This window comes from Centroberyx gerrardi, chromosome 6 (genome assembly GCF_048128805.1).
Source record: "Centroberyx gerrardi isolate f3 chromosome 6, fCenGer3.hap1.cur.20231027, whole genome shotgun sequence".
Classification (NCBI taxonomy): domain Eukaryota; kingdom Metazoa; phylum Chordata; class Actinopteri; order Beryciformes; family Berycidae; genus Centroberyx; species Centroberyx gerrardi.
The window spans coordinates 17,988,582-18,008,981 of NC_136002.1; the positions used below are offsets into that span (position 1 = coordinate 17,988,582).

At 42.9% G+C, this 20,400-nt stretch overlaps 1 protein-coding gene across 3 annotated transcripts in view; it reads right to left on the reverse strand.

The window, feature by feature from the left end:
• Positions 1–11,712: 11,712 nt before the first annotated feature.
• LOC139912734 (LIM domain kinase 1) overlaps positions 11,713–20,400 on the reverse strand; it is a 56,644-nt gene continuing 47,956 nt past the window's right edge. For all 3 annotated transcript variants that reach the window (XM_071900616.2, XM_071900618.2, XM_071900619.2), the window contains 7 exons: positions 18,989–19,120; positions 18,653–18,712; positions 18,107–18,172; positions 17,245–17,416; positions 16,920–16,975; positions 15,754–15,911; positions 11,713–15,316 (listed from right to left, as the gene is read on the reverse strand). In XM_071900616.2, coding sequence (XP_071756717.2) covers positions 15,148–15,316; positions 15,754–15,911; positions 16,920–16,975; positions 17,245–17,416; positions 18,107–18,172; positions 18,653–18,712; positions 18,989–19,120 — 813 coding nt within the window. In that variant the 3' untranslated portion in view covers positions 11,713–15,147. The remainder of the gene's footprint in view (positions 15,317–15,753; positions 15,912–16,919; positions 16,976–17,244; positions 17,417–18,106; positions 18,173–18,652; positions 18,713–18,988; positions 19,121–20,400) is intronic.

The window sequence follows — 20,400 nt, forward strand, 5'->3', positions numbered from 1 at the left end:
CAGGGAACTTGCCTGAACTTGTTGCATCCAGCTGTTGGTTTTATGTGTAGATGGAGGGAGAGAGATAGCAGTTGTGACAGCGAGAGAGCAATTTTTTCCAGTCAAGAAAAAATAAGTCTCTTACTCAAAATGCAACGTCTTGTCGCTGCATTGCATTATGGTCTGTTGAGGCTACTGTCAGTGGAGAAACTGCTATCTCTTCTGCTTCTATGGATTTTCCCTTTATGGGGTGCATTCAATCACCATATTCCCTAATTTGGCTGTTTCATGACAGCGTAAGATGAACTGGATAGACGAAAGCAGAATGCTCATAGCTATAGCATGTGTATCCTCAACAGGCCAATTCCAGTGGGATTATGGATGACTACACTCCAAACCACAAACTGACAAACCGAGGCATTATGGAGGAATTTAAGAGTCGTCCCACGGGGGTTAGAGGCCAGCAGTGGATGCTGCAAATACTATAGCTGCACATATCTGAGCACGGATTCTCAATACGCCAAAAAAATTCAACAACCACAAAGAAAATGAATATAAGAGTGATGACAACTACACAGTCTCCTCAGCTACTTCACTGATAGTCAGCATATTGGAAATACTGTAAAAAGCCATATGCTGTCAAGACAATCCTTAGATGGACCATTTCAACTCCTGTCTCTCAAAAAAGGAATGGATTTAGTGCAGCCCAGATTATCAGGCCCCCATGATAACCACTGCCATGACATCATCACCAGCACTCAGTTCCCCAGAATGCCAATCATCTCTGGGGTTGGTGGAGCAGGATGGTGCTCTCTCCCTGGTGCAGCCATAGTGGTTCGTGGGAACTGGGCTGCAGATTATTTATAGGGGGTGGGGGTGGGGGGGCTTGGCAGGGGCTGCTTCTATGAGGCTTTAGAGGAATGTCTAGGGTCGCCCTCTGACCAGAACTTCTGCAGAGTCCCGAGGCTGGAGGCTGGAGGGCTAGCTCAGGCTGACATGGGACATCTGCACAGATGAAGACACGAGCCAATTAGCTCCGGGGTCCGGGTGAGCCAGCCCAGCGGGGACAGGAAGGAAGCGGTGAGCATAGGAAGTGAGATTGTCAGAGGAGCGCCAAGTAGGGCTAGGCAGTAAACCAATGTAAGTCTAGTCGTTTACTGAAATGAGCCAAAGACTATCAAATTAAGCCAAAGCCATCTTCAAGCACATATTCGAGAGAGGGTAGTAGACTATTACATATAAGGAGAGGAAATGAATGGGTTAAATGGCCACAAATCAATCTTTATAATTAGTGCCAACTCTAATTACGCAAAGCTTCCTTTCTGCACTAACTTTATATTTCCTCCTACTGCATGCATGCATGCTGAGAAAAAAGAAAATAGATGTAATCTGCTGGGTGAATCGGTCTCCCTCAGTCCCTCCGTCACATGCAATATCTCAAAAATCACACTTATTGGCCCAAGGGAGATGCTACAGTAACATATTTGTTACTGATTGGCCGTGAGGGGAGCTGCATCGTTCGTGGAGGACAATATGCTTACTGTTGTCAAAATGAATAGACGCAGGTTGCATTTGGTTCACTTAGCAAAATGCTAAAGCAATCGAGAAGTGGGGCAACAGTTTTAGACTGGAGGAGTAGCTAGTTATACCCCTAATTAACCCACATAATTGATATTGACTGAAAGGTACATTTGCCTGACAATGCAGCTTCCCCTCCTGTGGAGTAAATTGGCTCCAATATAAGAACACTGAACACGCGAGGGCTGCTAATGTCCACACCAGCCTCCTCTTTAAGCACTCATCCTTCATCATCTCTTCATTGTGATCTTAGAGCAACCTTGGCTGTCAATGAAGTGTTGTGTGCCTGCTCCCTAACCCGATTGTTTGCCCTCACATCAAACTGCAAAAGCCCCCAGGGCCGCCTGTCAAAAGGCAAACCCCGCTGCTACAGCCTCCATGTCCGCATCATCACAGTGCCGTCACAACGATAACACGCCGAATCTCCCCACAAGCCCGGAGAATTAAGTCCACAGACTTTGCCCATTGGAGATTTATACAAAACGATGGGTCAGGTTTCACTGACAAGCGATACAGCACCCTCTCAACCACCGTAGGGCTCACAGAGTAGAGTGGCACCATTGTTTGGCTCTGGTGCTTGGATTTAGAGATAGATCCAGTGAGATAATGTAATGGATAATAGAATTACTGATAGAATTACTGCACAGTCTAATGCATGATGTTAACATTTGATACTGTACGGTGGTTAAGATTCACATGATAACAAATACGACTAGATCCATGCTAAGAGGATGAGAGAGAACTTGGAATAGATTACTGCTGCATCAGGGATATGAGTCTGCGGCGATTCCCCCTCATTTAACATGTGTGTGTTGAAGCATGAAATGCAGTTACATATTGACAGAACTGACAGCAACTGAAAAGCACACTGAGTGTCATCAGATCATGACTCATACTCTTCATGTTGGCGTGCCCTTGGCTTAATTACTGCTGATATTTTCACAATAATATGTATGTGTTTCTTCGACAATGACACTGGTTTGAGGATGTCAATCACTGGATGGCTGGGTGTGGCACCACATATCTGCACATTCCACATTTGCAGTTTGCAAAATGAACACAATGAGCATGCATACAGAGGCAGTGACAGCAAATGAGAAAAACAGACACAGCTACAAGGGAAGCAGAGTAAAGGGGAAAACTGGCATCTACTGCAGTAGCTAGCTAGCTAATGGGCTAATAAAGTCCAAGTATAGACTGCCTGCACTTTGGCTGCAGTGGCAAGCAGCAATTGAAGGCACAGGAGCTAATGGCTAGTTGAGTAAAAGCCACACTGGAATGCACCATGGCTCGTGTGTGTGTGTGTGTGTGTGTGTGTGTGTGTGTGTGGGCGTGGGGGGGGTTTGTCTCAGTAGACTCAGAGAGACAACCCAACTCCCCTTCTTTTTCTGACAGTGAAATCTGCGGTCCCCCTTACTATGCTCCTCTGTCCACAGCTGGCACTGCCCAGGAATGGTATGACATCATTCTGTGTATGTGTGTGTGCGAGTGTGAGTGTCTGTGCGTGTTTGTGTGGCATTTTCAGGCTAGCAAAAGGAAGCCACAGTCACCCTCTTGCTCCACCACACCCCAGAGTCCAGCATGTGTTGCAGCCACGGGTGCGGAGGCAGTGGAAGGGCACTTTAGCTGCGAACGTCAACCTGGATTGAGTGATTGCTTTCAGAGGAGAGATACAGTATATTGTAATTTAGGAAGATCACACAATGGGTGCGGTTAGAAGACCAGGAACTATATTTAAGGAGACTTGGACATCTGTGTATTTAATCACATACCCAGCAAGAGATGTGGCAAACCATCACGAGAGTATGCCATCTGTCTTGTTAGATGACTTGAGCAAGAAGTAGCCGAGCAACACCATCACCTGACCGAGAGCAAGCAGGAGTCTCTGGTCCTGTGACAGATGGTGTCCCCATTGAAAATTTGTGACAAGGTGTTCCCTCTTGATACATTGCAGCTTTGTCACATAGGTCTGGAATGCTGCTGAGGAAGGAACCGGGGTTGTCACACCCATACGGATCCACTCCTCTCCACCCCCCTGTGAACTGTTTGGGCTCAAAAACAAACACACACACCCCTTTCATCCCCAGTCAGCCAGGCCAAACACAGCTGTGGGGCCGTGGGACGCAGACGACAACATGGAAAGGAGGGGTGAGAGGGAGGGGGTTGGTTTTGACACCGAGGTGACAGGCTGCTGGCTACTGGAAACGCTGCAGAGAATAAGAGAGCTCCATCACTCTTCAGGAGAGCTGCTGACTGTACTGAAAGACCGTCCGATGACTTGGAGAACAGGTAAGTATAACAATTAAAACATAAAGAGTGAAACGCATGTAACTCCAGACAAGACAGCAGGTAATTATCTTAAGCAGTCAATAATAACCCTGACACACCTACAAATGCAAAGGATTCTCAGTTGTCACTTTGCGTGAGACAAGGAACAAGAAAATCTGGGTTTCGAGACCACACCTATTCTCACACAGCAAATCCTCTGTGGTGTCAAGTAAAACCCCGAAGCACACAAGCTCCTCACAGCAAACATCAATTACTCAGTACGGACACTGTTTGAATGAGAAGCGCTTTTGGTGTATGCAATGATAAAATAGTTCAGATACAAATCAAACACTAGGCCTATGACTTTAGCAGTGCTTAGACAGTAAAATGTCGAGGTCCAATGACACTTGTCCACTTATCAAAAACCTTAGTCTATTCTGATTTGTAAACTCCTTTCAAATAATGAAATATTGCAAGAAAAAACTGCCTGAATTGCAGTGGCTGGCAGGAGATTCATGGCCTAACTTGACTTCATCAACAAACAAACCACAATGGCCTCATTTTGACAAGATAATCGAGGCCGAATTCGTCAACAATGACCTACTTCAGGTTCAGCAGCAGGATTGAGGAAAACACAGTTTTCTTACCTCATCATCTGGTCAGGGGAGGATGATTGAACAGCAGGGGAAGGATGGTTTCAGAATCCACATCCAATGGTTAACGAAGTTCAGACATACAGAAAGAGAGGAAGAGAAATTTGTTATTTAAAAGATATTGATCACACATCATCTGAAAATGTATGAAATCCAGAGATGGCATCACATGACCTTGCAAAGTTAGGTGACATTTTTTGGCATTGTGTTAAATGGGAAGCTGGTAGTAATCTGAGGATAACAGATGGATGTTAATCTGTGTTTGATCCGGTCTTGTGTTTAACAGTCCTGTCAGGTCTTGGTTTGGCTGGGGAAGATCTTTGGAACAGGCAGAAGATGAATAACAGGTTTCAACACAGACATTTTCCGACGACTGATGTATTTTCGTAGGACTGATGCAAACACTTCATGCTCACAACAGATGATGAACCCATTTTTATTGAGAAAGATTCTGAGCAATGACATTTCCGATGTGTGTGTGTATGTTATATGTGATAAAGGTGAAGATGTTGCAAGTGTGTGCAAGTTTTTGTGCCTGAAACAGTGCTTGAAATGCAGTCTTCTCAAGGCTGTGTGTGCCTCTGTACCCCGAGTAAAATGGGGCATCGGCTCCTGGCATATTTCTAGATTTAGGCTGGGTGAAATCAGCCCCTTCTCAGGAAATGTGGCCTAACGAGAACAAGGTACAAAAGAGTCTTTATTTACTACTGGACAATACATTTGGAAAGTTACCATTTCCAGACACAGTGAACATAATGGGTTGGCAGTAGATCACTATCAGCCCCAGCTGGTGCTGGTGGGGGTTAAGTGCCTTGCTCAAGGGCACACAGCAGGAGTGCAGCATGCTCACTAATGACATCGGCAGTCAGCTCGAGGTCTGGCACTTCCAGATTAGTTGGTCTCTCCAGGAATTAGTCCAGAGCAGACGCCGGTCCAAATTACTCATGATGTTTCCCATTTGCTGGCTCTTTCAGTCCCTCAGAGGCCAGAAAATGTCTTTACTCCAAGCTATCTGTCCTGGGGAACATATTGGCAATATTACAATTATCGATTCACTCCTAAACCCACAGGACTATCAGTGCCTAGTAAGCTTACAGAGCGTACTTTGCAGCGAAGGGGGACATGGGTCTAGAAGATTAAAGCCTCCACTGCCATTTACTGTATGACCACTTCAGGCACAGCAGAAATCTTGCCGCTGACAGACAGTGCTTTAGTTATCCCTATATATCCAATATATAATGTATGAGCTGCATATTGCTCTGGATATTTTAACCAGAATTGACATCACTACGCATTACACATCACTCAAGATGCACTTTCAGTGAAATTACCATGGCAGGATATGTCAAGAAGAAGTCTACTGTTCGGTGTTGACAGAAGAAACAAACGAACAGATAAATTAAACATCCACAACCGCAGCTCTCCCAAAATGTCTGCCAATTTACAGCCGAAAACATCTTATTATAGAGATGTTCTATAATGGCTACTTGCTTGACTTGTTAATTTTTCTTGTGGTTCGTCTTCTGACCTACATGCAAAGGTCCTCCACCAGTGATGCTGTAAGTGCAGCCGCAGCGGTGGGGATGGTAGCATCTCTCCACAGGGCTTTCCCTGAGGAATGCTGCTGACTGCGCCACCCATCCACACCACGCACTTTCCTACTGGTTGTGTTTTCCAGCTTCACTTCCTTTTAAGGCTCCAATAGTCACCATTGAATCCGGCCTGAAGTCATGGGTCGGCGTTGTCTTGTGTAGAAAAGGATCATGTTGCTTTATTTGTTAAATGGGTTATGATTTCTTATTAATAAGGCAGGCTGAGATTCCAATTTGGGCAACAAGCTCACAAGCTCAGTTCACAGCTGGAAGTTTAACTAAGAAATTTGCTTGACTCACTCTTTGAATTTAACAAAGACCATTGTACTGATTTGTACAGTATTCACCGCTTGTGGTGAAATGTTGGGTGAGGGAAACACATTTGTGCCAACATTCCTATAGAGGAATATCACTAAATGTATGTAGGTTACTGTTATTCCTATGATGTAGGGCAGGCCAAGGAATATTCTTAACATGAATAACTCACCCCAACGCCAGGATGAGAGAACTAATATTTGAACATGTGATATCACCAAGATGTAAAATCTGGAGCTGCTCCACAGAGAATGAATTGGGAGAGACGTTGAAGGAGAGCAGTAGGGACATAACGGTAGCTTTTCTGGGTCAGAATGGATAACACTACTACTGAATGAAGCCATTTTGGGTGCAAATATTCAAAATTATAAAATGATGCTCGATGCAACACCACTTAGCAAACACTTTGTAGTCTTTTCAGATGAGCTTTCGGTGCAAGACCTTCATCAGAAGTTGCGGGATAAATATTCAAACATTCACTGAGGCTGCAGAATTAGTCTGCAGCTCCAGATTTTACACTCTGATGACATCACCGGCTCGAGGCTCGGTTCACTGGTTTCTGGCTAAAACAAGGAAATAATATACATTCTTAAATTTTGTGCTATTCATTTGTTTCACCCATATGAAAGTGCCTCCATATGAGAATGCAGTATGTACTGTTCTCAGACTGAAAAGGCTTTCAAACCCCACTGTTATATGACACTGGATATCACATGTCAAACAGTGTATGTGTGTCTTGCATAATTTAGAAAAAGGTGGCAATCATGTTTAATGCAATGATATTCTTGACTACCACTATGAATTTGGCACTAGTGAACATGTGTTTTATTTGCCGGTGGCACCATAAACACACATTTTGACAATATGAGGTTGTGCTAGTGTATGAGCATGTATCTATTCTATTGTATGAAAACACCTGCCAGTCAATGGAATGAGAGATTTCTCTGCCATATGATAGTTTGTATTTGTTATCATTTGCTGCCATTTGTAATCAATTGTCTCCCATAGCCAGAATCAAGAGTTTGAGTCAGAAAAGACTGAATTAAATAAAATGGATAGTGACCGTTTTCTGTAACTGGTTACAATAAAGATAAACAATCAGAACTTATTTCTCAGTTGGATGCATGTTCAGACAATCACTCTGTGAATACAGGTCAGTCTAGCTATAGCCTGAAAATCAACATGCCATCACAGGCCAAAGGCTTGGTGCTTTGTCTTCGAGTTTGTCATAGGTCATAAGATTAAACATAGGAAAATTCCTCTTTCTTTCTGTGCGGCTATGTGGTTTCCAGGAGACATATGCTTTTAAAGTAGAAGTAAAACAATAGCAACCCTAAAAATTAACTTTGCAAAAGTGTTATGAGGTAAGATGTTTATTCTGCTTGTAGATTAGACACTTACAATACACATAGTCTTCCTAGATAAAAATAAGAATGTGAACAAATCTGAGGTGCAGCAAAAGACACTGAAGAGTCCATTAAGTGATCAAGTGATGCAAAGAGGACCAGATTGAGACTCAACACAAATCCTGTCCACTCATCCCCTGTCACTTTCCTCTCTCTCTCTCTTTCTTAATCTCCAGCCCACCATCCCCTCTGTCTGTCACGGGGCAACAGTTTGGATCGGCCAGATGTTTCAGCGTGATTGCAATAAGGGGGCACACAGTGAAAATCCAAATAATTACACTGGAGCGTGGGTGGCAGATGGGTGTCTCAGACTGCAGTATACTCCATATTATGAGGTTGGTGTGCCTGAAAAGAAGCAAAACTAGTTTCTCCACACAGATGGGGCGCTCATAAGATGTGGATAAGAACTTTTCTTTCAACAATTTTCAGGCATGATATGAAACAGGTGATCAGCGCTTGGCGGAGTTAAAAATCAGTTTCATGCAGAAAACAAAATGCCTTTGATATATCTGTGACATGGTGTTATTCAAAGAGGGTTTACTAGTCTGGACTGAGGAGAGGAATGGAGCTGGTAGATACTGAGTGTGTGGTACTATCTTTCAGACAGACATACCAAGTAATATATCATACAGTATATGTGAAATGGAAGCTACAGGAATGAGCAAACTTGAATTGACCAGTAGAAAATGGCAACAGAACATTTCCTCCTCCTAAATCTAAACTATGCAGAAAGAAATAATTGAAAGGCAACGACATATTCATGCTCAAGTGTTGGCACATGAATGATCTGCCTATATGGACCAAAAAGGGTAAAACTCCCTTGACATGACGAGCTGAGCCAAAATTGCTTGTTTTACGACTGCTCTAAAGTAAATAAGCAAACACTCGAGCCTGTGTGGGATTTCATGCAGCCCTCGGGGAATTCTCCATCCCGGTCCAGCCCCGAGTTTATCGGTATAACAAGCAATCCATCTATCTTGGTCCAGAAATAGTTTTGTGTGGCGAGTCTTGGTACCATTCTTGCATAACTATAGAATTACAGTGTGCTGCCTGCCTCCCGTGTCCCGTACGAAGAGCTGCTCAAACTGCCGGGGCTGTTTAGGGATTTTCGCTAGCAGGACGAAGTGTTCCCTCTCTGTCCCATATATATGATTTCTGCGCAGCCTTATGAAATTTGCAACGCTTATCCTCGGCTATCAGCTGACAGCTTACAAACCTGGATACATTGGGGCAGGCCTACTCCAGCAGTAATAATAAAATGTGATTAAAATGCACAGTGACGCTTTTTTTTTTAGGGGGGGTGCAGACAGTGTTGCTGCTCTGCAGCCTGGATGAATAAAAACAAAACACTGACTCTGCTTTGGTTTGGGCCAGTCCAGTCGAAATTAAATGTACCCCACTTGACGACTGGCAGCATCACTTGAGTAACATCCCATACGCAATGGCAGTACAGTACTCACCGTGGTTGAACATTGCGGACCGAAACCGGTTGTTGCTGGACGAATGTTCCATTTTTATTTTTTTTTTGCAAAGTTTTAGTCCGCGCCAAACGCAACCGACGCCTTCAGCCCGTCCTGGGTTTGCTGTATTCCTTTTAATGTCGTCTCCAACTCTGAACTGAACTGTGATCTGTGATGAATTTACGGCCAGCGCGTTGTGTTTGACCGGCCAGGCTCGTCTCACTGCGCTGCTGAGAGCGTTTAAACGACACACAGCCTCCTCCTGACAGACCGGTGACGTCACGAGACACCCATCCGCAGCAGCGTCGGAATGAAAACAATCGCACGTGGACGCGATGGGCAAGGGTCACGTGCACCTGCGAAATGCACCCCTTTCCGCGCGAAAATGAACAATGGAAATCGTCTGATTAGGGTGAGAAGGATGCTGCACAAATCACAGTAAAACTATCATGCAACTGTAAGTCACTATATACCATAGGAATATTTTAATGAAACCACAGGAGCTGAAGAATACCAAAAACTATTACTATCACTATTGAGTAGCTAACACAAACACATTGTAAATTTTTATAGGATTATTGTAGGAATATAATAACATTATGGTCAGGCATAAAACCCTCCTGCATTGAACAGGTGGCTAACATGCCATAATGTTTCTTCTTCTTCTTCTTCTTCTTCTTCTTCTTCTTCTTCTCATCATTATTATTATTATTATTATTATTATTATTATTATTATTATTATTATCATTAGTAGTAGTAGTAGTAGTAGTAGCCTAGTAGTAGTAGTAGCATCAACTCCAAAAACTTGGACTGTGTCCATTTTTTTTTTTTCAGCTACAGATTCCGTTCCAACTTCAAAATGTTCAGGTTTTTAGGAGATGTGCAGATGCATTTGACTTTTAGATACTTTTTAATACCTTTTTAAGATATTTCACTTTTATTCTTAATTTTTTCCCCATAGAAATGAATGGTAGAGATAGATAGTGACATCTGGTGGTCCAGTACTTACCGTTCCTTCACAGGGCAGCTGAAATTATGGCTTATTAATAGCCAGCCATGTATACATTAGTACTGCAACCGATGCTTCTGCCGGCATCTTGCCAACTGTCTTGTCCTGCTTGCTTGTCTTGCCTCTAGTATGTGTATTTGTCTTGTTCAGTGCATGCTATTGTCCGTGCTGATGTGTATGTGCTCTAGTGTCATATTGCTTTTACTGTAGGTGTGTTTGTTCTGTCCGACGCATGCTATAGTCTTATGTTATTGTGTCCGCCCTGCTTTAGTGTCTTGTACGCTATGCTTATATGTGCATTTGTTTTGTCTACATACCATTGTCTGCTAATCTGTCCTTTCTTGTTTTATTGTCTCTCTTGTGTCACTTAATTCTTTATCTCTGTAACACATGCATTTTAATTCTATCTTATTTGAAATTTTAGGCTGCCATTTAAACATCTGGCCAGGGACAGCAGATGAAAACTAGCCTTTCTGGCCAACTCTGGCTCATTTACAGTTTGACTGTTGATTGATGTGCATTGTCCCTGAAAAAATAAATCAATAAATAAACAAATAAATAAATATCTAACAGATTTCTAATGAATTCACCTTTGTGACTTTAACTTTTGAGCTGAAGCGAGCCAGTTCCTGCTGCTTTCATCTAGCCCACACATTTTCTCTGGGAAATGTACATTTCTAGCATGAACTCTTTGTTTCAGTTAATTCCTGGTGCAGTGGGCAGCCTAAGAGCCAGTGATGAAGCTGGATCACACTGTTCCCACACATTCACACTGTGTTCTCTTGACCAGAGTAAGTGCTACAATGCATCATGGTGGAGGAATATATAGTAGTGGTACCAAAACTTGTAACTGGTTATCATCCGTTACAATGGTACTCTGGCTTGTAAATAATGCTAAAGCGGTGCATCATCTGGCTCATTTGGTTGAACCAACTCTTCACCTGGGGTCGCTGTGGTGTGAGGACTGTCATTAGAAAGACGAGTATTACATGGATGATACCGTGTGATAGGGTGAACTCACTCCTAAATTGAAATATTCCTGTTTTCAGCTTTAGAAGATCCTTCCCAGCTGGTGGAAGAGATGCAATGAAGAGTGGTGGTGGTAAGATCCTATGCCACCTTTGTTCCCCCTTGCAGTGCAAAGCCAACTTGCATGGTCAGATTGCATTGTTCTGCAGAAGGTGGAGCTTTGCAGTTTAAGCCAGGATGAGGTTCAGCATTGATACTGTGAGCTTCTTAATTCTTAACAAGAAGTTTGTAATGTTACTTGATAATAATTATCTCAAAATAACGTGATTTAATTAAAATGCAGACCAATGTCAATGACCTGCTATCTGAACCTGTGCTGCTTTTGTTTGCAATGAATGAGAAGTAAACTCATAAAGACTCACAATGAGTGAGAAGTAAAAGACATCAGAATTAATTAAGAAACACTTCAAGTCTTGGTTTGTTTAAGGAGCAACAGTTTTATTTCAGCTGTGACAAAAAACAGTCGCCTCCTCAGATTCTAAATGTTCACGTTCAGGATTAAAGTGCAGAATTGTTTTCACAGCTTGTGTAAAAAAATTAAATAAGACAAAAAAAACAAAAAAGAAATACAATCCTAAAATATCAAAACTTACAATGGAGATCTGGAAAATATAAATATGATACAGAACAAGATGAAATCTCATAAAACATAATATCAGCAATGATATTCAATCCACTTGAATCAGGCTTGCACTTATGATACAAAAAAAAAGGAAATCAGTTCAAACGAACACGTTTTCGAGTCGTTGGCAAGGCTAGCTTACAACAAAGGCACAGCATTGTTCAGAGGTAACGATCCTTTGCAAAGAAGTGCTGCGGCAACATTCTCATCGATCATCAACACATCCACACAGACACGTCTAACATGCTAACATGGCTCAGACAGGAATGGAGACAGATACGGGGCAAAGCCGCTCGCGTACATGCCCACCGACAAACACATCAACCAGCATGGGCTCACTTTAGAGAAGGATAGTTTGCGTATCGGGTTGCATGCTCTTTTGAGTCTTTTACTATACTGTGATTGAAGAATACTGCTTTTCTATGATGTTGCTGCGTTAACTGAATAGTAGAGTAGCTCCAGAAAATTTACGGCCCTGAGCCAAAAGGGTATGATGAGGAGGTGGAAGGTGAGAGGAAAGGCCGGTATAAGTGCTCTATTTATAAGAGGGACCAACAGTGGTTGAAGCCTCTATGGACATCACATTGTGAAACCGAGCAGTCAGTCAGAAACAACACAGAACATCATTCACAAAGGACCAGTCTGTAGGCAGCAGGCAGAGCTGGGCCAGCACATCCTCTTGGTAGCAAAGACCAGAAAACCTTGTCTCTCAACATCTATTAAATTGGATGTGATGCTACTTTTAGTTGAGACGTTTTTTTGTTGAAGGCTTGAAAATGAAAATAAAGTCAATATTACCAAAGACGTATGATTTTAATTCAAACAAGCTCATATTTGTAGCATACAGTCGATGGTAAGATTGCAGAAATCGAGCAGTATTTACAAAGGTCCTGCCAAAATTGCATTTGCAATGTTTTGTAAAATGAACCACGGCCAAAAAATGAACCTAAACAAGACACATTTTCTGTAGCTTCACTAATCTCCACGTGGTCCAGTTTGTTATCAAGAGGATGTGTTTCCCAGAACCCATTTTTACAATTGAAAGGCTCTATCAGTGTCTTGCATTCATATATCAACCTGAACCAACATAATTTAATTCCTTATCACAAGTAGCCCAAGAGAGGAAAATAAAAAACATGGCTTCAACCAGCCATTTGGTAATATAGTGCAAATAAAAGTACTCAAATCTATACAAAAAGATTTCAGTGGTTATATATAAAAACAAATGCTGTGGTTTTTTTTTCTCATTTCCTTTTTCGCCTGTCTTTTTCCGTTTACTTTTTGTCTTTCATTCTTTGTTTTCTTATTTAAAAGTCACAATATTTAGAGACAAAAATAGCTTGGTTTAGTAGCAGAAGTAAATACGCCTAGCTAGTACACCATGCAGCTCAGAGTAGAAAATAAAACGAAAGAAGTTTAGAGACAGAAAATGAACATTAGAAGGTGCAAGAGAGAAATTTGACAGTGAAAGAGATCATTTCTGAGGAGTGCGAAAGCGCATATATAAGCAATGCACACAGACAGATATAAGGACAGACGTTTACAGCGATATTTACAGCACGCATTTACATGTAAACAAACGGGGTCGTCCACAGAAGGAGAGACAGATACAGTATGTGGACAGACACAATGAGGAGGTACCTGTTCCCATCGCCGCCACACCTGAACTACTGTACAGCATGTGAGACCAGAGCTAAAAACTCTCAAGTTGCGCATCATTAGACTTGATCATAATACGCGGATTTGGTTCAACAAGATCATGCTGAATGAAGTGATTCTCAACTATTCTGATGTGACAATCTAGATAGATAATCCGGCGTTACGATTGTGTTTGCTGAAACTCAAGTGATATAGTTGCTACACAGGTTACATGAGAACTCCAGCAGGACCAATTAAATGTTGAGAAATAAACAGACTTGGTGGAGGGAGAGATGCAACAGAGCATAACACTTACTGTATGTGAGCTCTACGGGTGAGCTTTAGGGCGCCAAGGTTACTGTTTCATCTCAAATACTTAAAGCCCCTAACCTGCCACCATGGTGACAAATGTCCAAAAAAAAAATGTTTGTCTGTGCCCTATTAACTGCAGTCAAACTTTTCCTCTCCTTAATTTCAACTGGTCAGCCAATAAAAATATGGCAATGTAGCATACGTATATAAAATATGTCTGTACATTTACAATATTTAAAACATTTACAATGTCACCAGCTATGTACATTGGTATGAGTTTGAATGCGTGAGATAACCACGTCAACAAGACTGAGATAAGGTTAACAGCTTGAAAGATTGGGAGACAATGTACCAAAGTTATGCAAAAGATGTGTACCTCAAAGTTAAGTCAGTGCTACACAATGTGAGGGAGAGGGGCAGTGCAGTAGACACAAGTAGACCTGTATTAACATTCTACTGTAAATGACCAAACGAGGTCACCGCATGACGGGGGGGGAGCGGGACACGATGAGCAGAGATATGACCTGACAGGATTATTTACAGTCATGCACGTTTAAGAAAGCTATTTAAAGCTTCAAAGGCTCTGCTTGACTATATTCTACAACTGGACAGTAAGTGGATCTCAACCTAAGTGTCTTGCACGCAAAACCAGCCCCTCTCCTTTGCATTTTTCACAAGTCGGAGTTTTGATATCCAAACCAAAAAACAAAATCAAACCAAAGTCACACACAGGAACACTTGCAAACACGCACTGTACAATGTACTCTGTAGAGACCCCAAGTGAGGAGGCTGAAGCTTTGTTTTATGCCTTGTTTTTCCCCCATGAATATACACCTTACAGTAAGTAATCTTGAATGGTATGAATGGTGAAATCCCATTGATGTTAAATCTACAATAGACACGATTCAGGGGTGGAGTCATGATTTCAAAGGTGGGTCTGATTGCATATGACCTGCTCCTGTTTAGCTTAGGGTGCAGCAGAATCAAGCTATGTTAGTGAATTGTCTCTTGATGTGACTTTGAATGTGTGTGCGCGTCTCGCACAGGTGGCTTTTCAGATCCACGTTTTCCCCCTGAGTCTACTCGTTAAGCCTGAGCCAGCCTGCGTCCGCTTGGGCACGGAAGGGAATTTACATTACACCTCCCCCTTAGGCAAAGCAATCCCAGCCACTGCACCGCCCGAGGTAGGTGGTTGCTGCGCTGCCCTTACCCATGACCGCTGTAACGCTTTCCGCCGCCCTTTGTGGGGTTCATTCTAACTTCCTACGCCTCCTGTCCCACCCAGCCTACTCTGGCTGTTCGGGGTGGGGGTGCAGGCCGTTCTCGGAGTGCGTGACGCTGTGGTTCCCCCAGAAGGCCTTGTGCAGCTGGTCCAGTTCGGACACCATGGGCAGGCCGATGTCCAGGTGCATCTTCAGGTTCTCTAGCCACTCTTCCAGTTTAGTGAAAGCAGGGCTGAGGATTAAGCAGACAGTTAGCGATCTTGGTTTCCTGATAGCTGGTTATTTGAGATTTTTGTTTTTGCTGACACACTAAAGCTGCTGTAGGTAAGTTTGGGAGGAAAGAGATCAAATCTCCATAAATTCAAACACAAGGAATGACATGCTTCCCACTCCTCCTGTCACTAGTGAGTGACAGGAGGAGTGATTGACAGGACGGAGTCAGACTTCTCCTCATTGGTCGGATGGGTTTCCACACATTTCATTTTGAAATGAGAATAGCAGAGGAATGGGGCAACCGCTGTTTCTGAGGTTCTGATATTATCCTGCTCGTCTTTGGCCACCAAACGAGGCAATTGATTTTTATTACTTCTAAATAATTGATAATCCATAAAAGTTACCTACGGCAGCTTTAAGCAACATTTAAAAGTGAAGCTGTTTAAGATGTCTGACCGTTTGTCTGCATCAAGATCACAGCACACGGCAGCCATGGGGAAGAAGGCGGGGGGACAGTCGGGGGGACAGAAGTGCTCCAGGAAGCCAGACACATTCAGTCCAAAGTCCACCGCCCGGGGGAGATAGTCTGGGTCGGCATTCACCCTGCCGATTATCTGGTGAGAAAGATAGGGGGCGGATGAAGAGAGAGAGAGAGGGAGAGAGAGAGAAAAGAGTTAATGATCCCTGTCTTAGGGAAGGGAGTCCCCTCTGTCCCTGTCACCAGCAGGGCCAATCTGTGGCGAACCGGCAGTGAGCCCACCAAGCTGAACCTGATCATTCCCAGCAGACCACAGCCACCGTGTGTCTGCCTGTCAGTAGCCACATGAAGAGAACCTTGCTTTTCCCCTCTCTCTAATCCTTGCCCTATTCTCTGGCTAATGGTGTCCATGTGGGGAATTCATATTCTGAGAGACTGAACCAAGCTGTTGAGCCCAAAGTGTGTTTAGGGTAGCCGGGGCCGAAGATTACCACACTTTGAACTTTGAAGGAGAAGTGGGGCTGGAGTTTCAGTTGGATTCTAAATACCTTTTACCGAGCTCAGGATGGGCCCTCCAGAAATACATATTATTTTGGAGCAGCAAGATTTTTTGGTCACACTTTAACACTTTTGTTAATACTCAACGTCCTATTAAGGGACTATATAATGTGTCAGTAAAATAGAGTTTCAGGTGATTCTCACAAAAGTAGTCTGTAGATATTCAATGTCTTGGTTAGGGTTAATCTTAGGGTTGGGGTCAAGGTTAGAAATACAGTCAACAAGTAAGGTTTGTGGGTTAAAAATGGGATTTAGAGTTAGGGTGAGGCTAAGGTCAGTTTTTTGGGTTACACAGTCTGTAGAGATGCAGCGGATTGGCAAGTGACACTTTGTTGAACATCTACTTTTTGTCATCGTTGATAATCAACACTGGACTATCCAAATAACCTCAACCAATGAATGGATACCTTCAAGCTTTAGAAGGACTTTTTATAGCAAATAAGGACACAAAACACTTCACAGAAGGTGACAAAAAAAATCTAGCATTTTTTTGGTTACACTAATCAAACAAAAAACATCTGTGTAATCCTAGAGGACTGTCTGGGGTATCATTTCCACGGAGAATTAGAGAGCGGGGGCCACTCACCTCGCAGAGCATGATGCCAAAGGAGAAGATATCCACTCTCTCATCATAGCTCTTCCCTGGGAAGTAAAAAGGACAAAATGAGGCTGTTGTTTACTTTGGCACGCAGATTGTATAAAAGGGTTCAAGAAAATGTAAGGAATGAATATTTTTGGGAGGTATGTCATGTATAGTCAACAACTACTGTGGAAGTGCACTTGAACTTAACCCCCAGTTGACTGTAGATTTTACTAGGTAGCTCCCAGGTGTGAATCAGTGTATCAGTGTAAATCAGTAGCTAGATATTACTGAAAAGAGCATGCAGACATCCCCTGGATGCCGGTCGTACCGTGGATCATCTCGGGAGCCATCCAGTAGGGGTTTCCCACCACTGTGTACCTCTTCCTGCGGTCGGGCTTCTTCAGGCCCGGCAGCTTGCCCTGCTGGGACAGCTTGTCCTGGTGCTTGTCTTCCACCATGAGCCGAGCCAACCCAAAGTCTGCCACCACCACTGTGTTGTTCTACATGCGGACAAATTAGACAGGCAGCCATGTCATAAAATGTAACTGTTGTGCTACAAAAAGACATTGTGCAGAGGAGCTTATTATACATTGAGAGAGGGAGAGAGAGAGAGAGAGAGAGAGAGAGAAAGAATGCAGTGAAAGAGAGAGGGGACAACCCTCTATATGCTTTGGCAACAAATGTATTTTACATGTCATGCCAAAAAAGCAAGTTTAAATTGAAATTGAACATTGAGAGAGGGAGATACAGAGAGAGAGAGAGAGAGAGAGAGAGACAGAATGTGAGCTAAAAGGAATAAAAGCACCAAGGGAATAGTAGTGTTCAGCTCCACCAATCTTCTGCCCCTAAACACAGGCTGCTTGAAGTTCAAGTCCAAGCTGCTCGTAGAAGAGCTCTATAATACAGACTTTTTGTTTCCATATGACATGTGTACAATACTCTCTCTGTTTTATTAAGCTAAGCTGGAAGTTTACACTACATGTTACTCATGTGGAGTGTGTTTTAAGAAGGCTTAGCCTGCTGTACCTAGCACTAACAAAGCTCTTCTGTGTGTTTGTGTTGCAGGAATCTCTCAGGTTGGCTCCGAACTGTCTTCACAACAGACAGGTGCAATGTGTTAATCCTCAAAGTACACACACAACATGCATGCACACACACACACACACACACACACACACCCTAGTTCTTACCTCTCGGACCAGACAGTTGTGTGAGTTCAGGTCTCGGTGGATTATGTTCATGGAATGCAGATATGACTGGATGACAGATAGATAGACAGATAGAGGAGGACAGAAAGTCAGGAAGAATAAAAAAGAAAAACAAGGTTTAAGTGGTAATCTTGAAGCCATGCCAAGAGGAACAATCTGGCTTTGTTTCATCTCATACACAAAAGCCTTGGGAGTAGCTAGCGCTGTAAATGCAGTAATCCAGTCATGTGCTACATTCATCATTGTACTCATATCAAAGGAGAACATTTAACCCATGGTCTAATCCTGCAGGAATTCATGCTGTGATTTCCATAGGGGGATGGAAAAGACTGCGCATGGGACGTGCGCCGGTGCTGTAGCTCACATACATGGCCACTAGAGGGAGATAGCAGTAAAGCTAATAGGAACCACTGCATTCACTACTGCACTCATCAAGGAATTTGACTCCCTGGAGACACTCGACAGGTGAAACTGTTTTGGATTACAGAAGCAACTACAATTCTTTGTACTTTTCCTTTTTGAACTCACCATGCCAGCAGCTATGTCCTTTGCAAAACTGACTCGCTGGTTCCAGGGATAGTTGCTGTCCTGTGAATAAAGTAGATCAGACTAGATTAGACTTCAGACTTCAGGGTCAGCCACTACTGCCGACTCATTACTATTAATTAAAACTTTATGGCAAACTAAAAAAGACTCCATCCGAGGCAATCCGAGACCAAACCGCTTACTGAAACCGTTAATCTTACCCCAAAAAAATTTAACAAGCATTACGAATACTGAGCAGAGAAACAACAAACACACACAGACACACAAATGTAGATACACTAACATAATGCCTGCAGGCACACACACACTTCCCCTCACCATTTTCTTGATGATTTCCCTCAAGGTGCCTCCCTTGATGTACTCTGCGATGAAGTTGAGTCTCTTGTCCTTGTAGAGGACTCCGATGAACTTGAGCACGTTGGGGTGCTCCAGGCAGCGCATCACCTTCACCTGGTGAAACAGCCACAGGCATTTTCACTATCACAGCATCTCAAAACAGGAATACTGGTCAAGGATCGTTTTAGCGCAGCGGATCTCAAGAGCTACACTGTGAAATGTGTCCTGTGAAATGAACTCAACTGTGCCTTGATTCTGTTATGAAAAATAAAGTCAATTATTCTACTTTCTTCATTAAAATTGTATTCAATAAGCCCTTTGGTAAACTTTTTCCTCTAAATTAATGAGATGCTCATTGTATTTGAAAGCGTTATCGTACCAATTTAAAATTCCATTAATCCGGATAGTCTCTGAATAATGTTGTTTGCCTTAAAAGTTTGATTCAGTGCTCCAGTCTATCCCACTTCTAGACTGAATATTCTCAGGTGAACTAAGGTCTTGCAGAATCACCTGCTGTATGACTTGAGGGCTTGAATATTAGTTCAGTTCCCATTGCTTTGGTGTTTGAATCAAAAAAATGTTTGATTCGTTCAACATTCACAACAGGATATTCTGGTCTCTTTTACAATTTTCTGCTTTATTTATTCTGATTTAAAAGTCAACAGAGGAACTATATGCGTGGTCCAGTGAAGTTTAAAGGAGGTGGATTGGGAGCGATGAAGTGTTGTATTTTTATTTCTGCAGAGCTGGAGGCTGAGCTACCCAGAAAGCGTGGTTAAAGAGGCTAGAAGGACTCGGTTTAGAGGACTACCCTGACACCTCGTAAAGAGCTTCCCTCCCTGAAGCTTGGACTGTGGAGGAGGAGGAGACTGGTCATCATTACACACACACAGACACACACACACACACCCTTAATTCCTTGCTTAAATCTAGCCCTTCAACAGAACCTTAGAGTCTGTGTGTGTGTTGAAATGTTTGGTGCGTTCTTGCCAAATCTTCATCAGCGATGCTATAGTGCTCCAACCAAGTTCACTACCATAACTGTTTTAACTTCACAGCAACATGTTAGACTTGGACCACCTACAAACAAACAGCCAGAGGGTGTAATAATCATGCTTATTATGGTCAGGGGTTTGTTTTATAGCTGTTTTTTTTTTTTTGACACCCCAATTACAAAGAAACGACTCCCTGTTCTAGTAACTAAATAAAAAAAACACTCACATACACACGCACACACACTGGAACAATTTTCCTGAACTTAAGACGTCTCAATTAGAGGGTTGTTAACTGGCTGAGTGAGACTCAACATCAAACAGCGAGTGCTGGCCACAGTGTCCATCCCAAAATAACATACAAGCCGAGGGGTGGGCGATCCCCTGAGGGAGTAATTCATG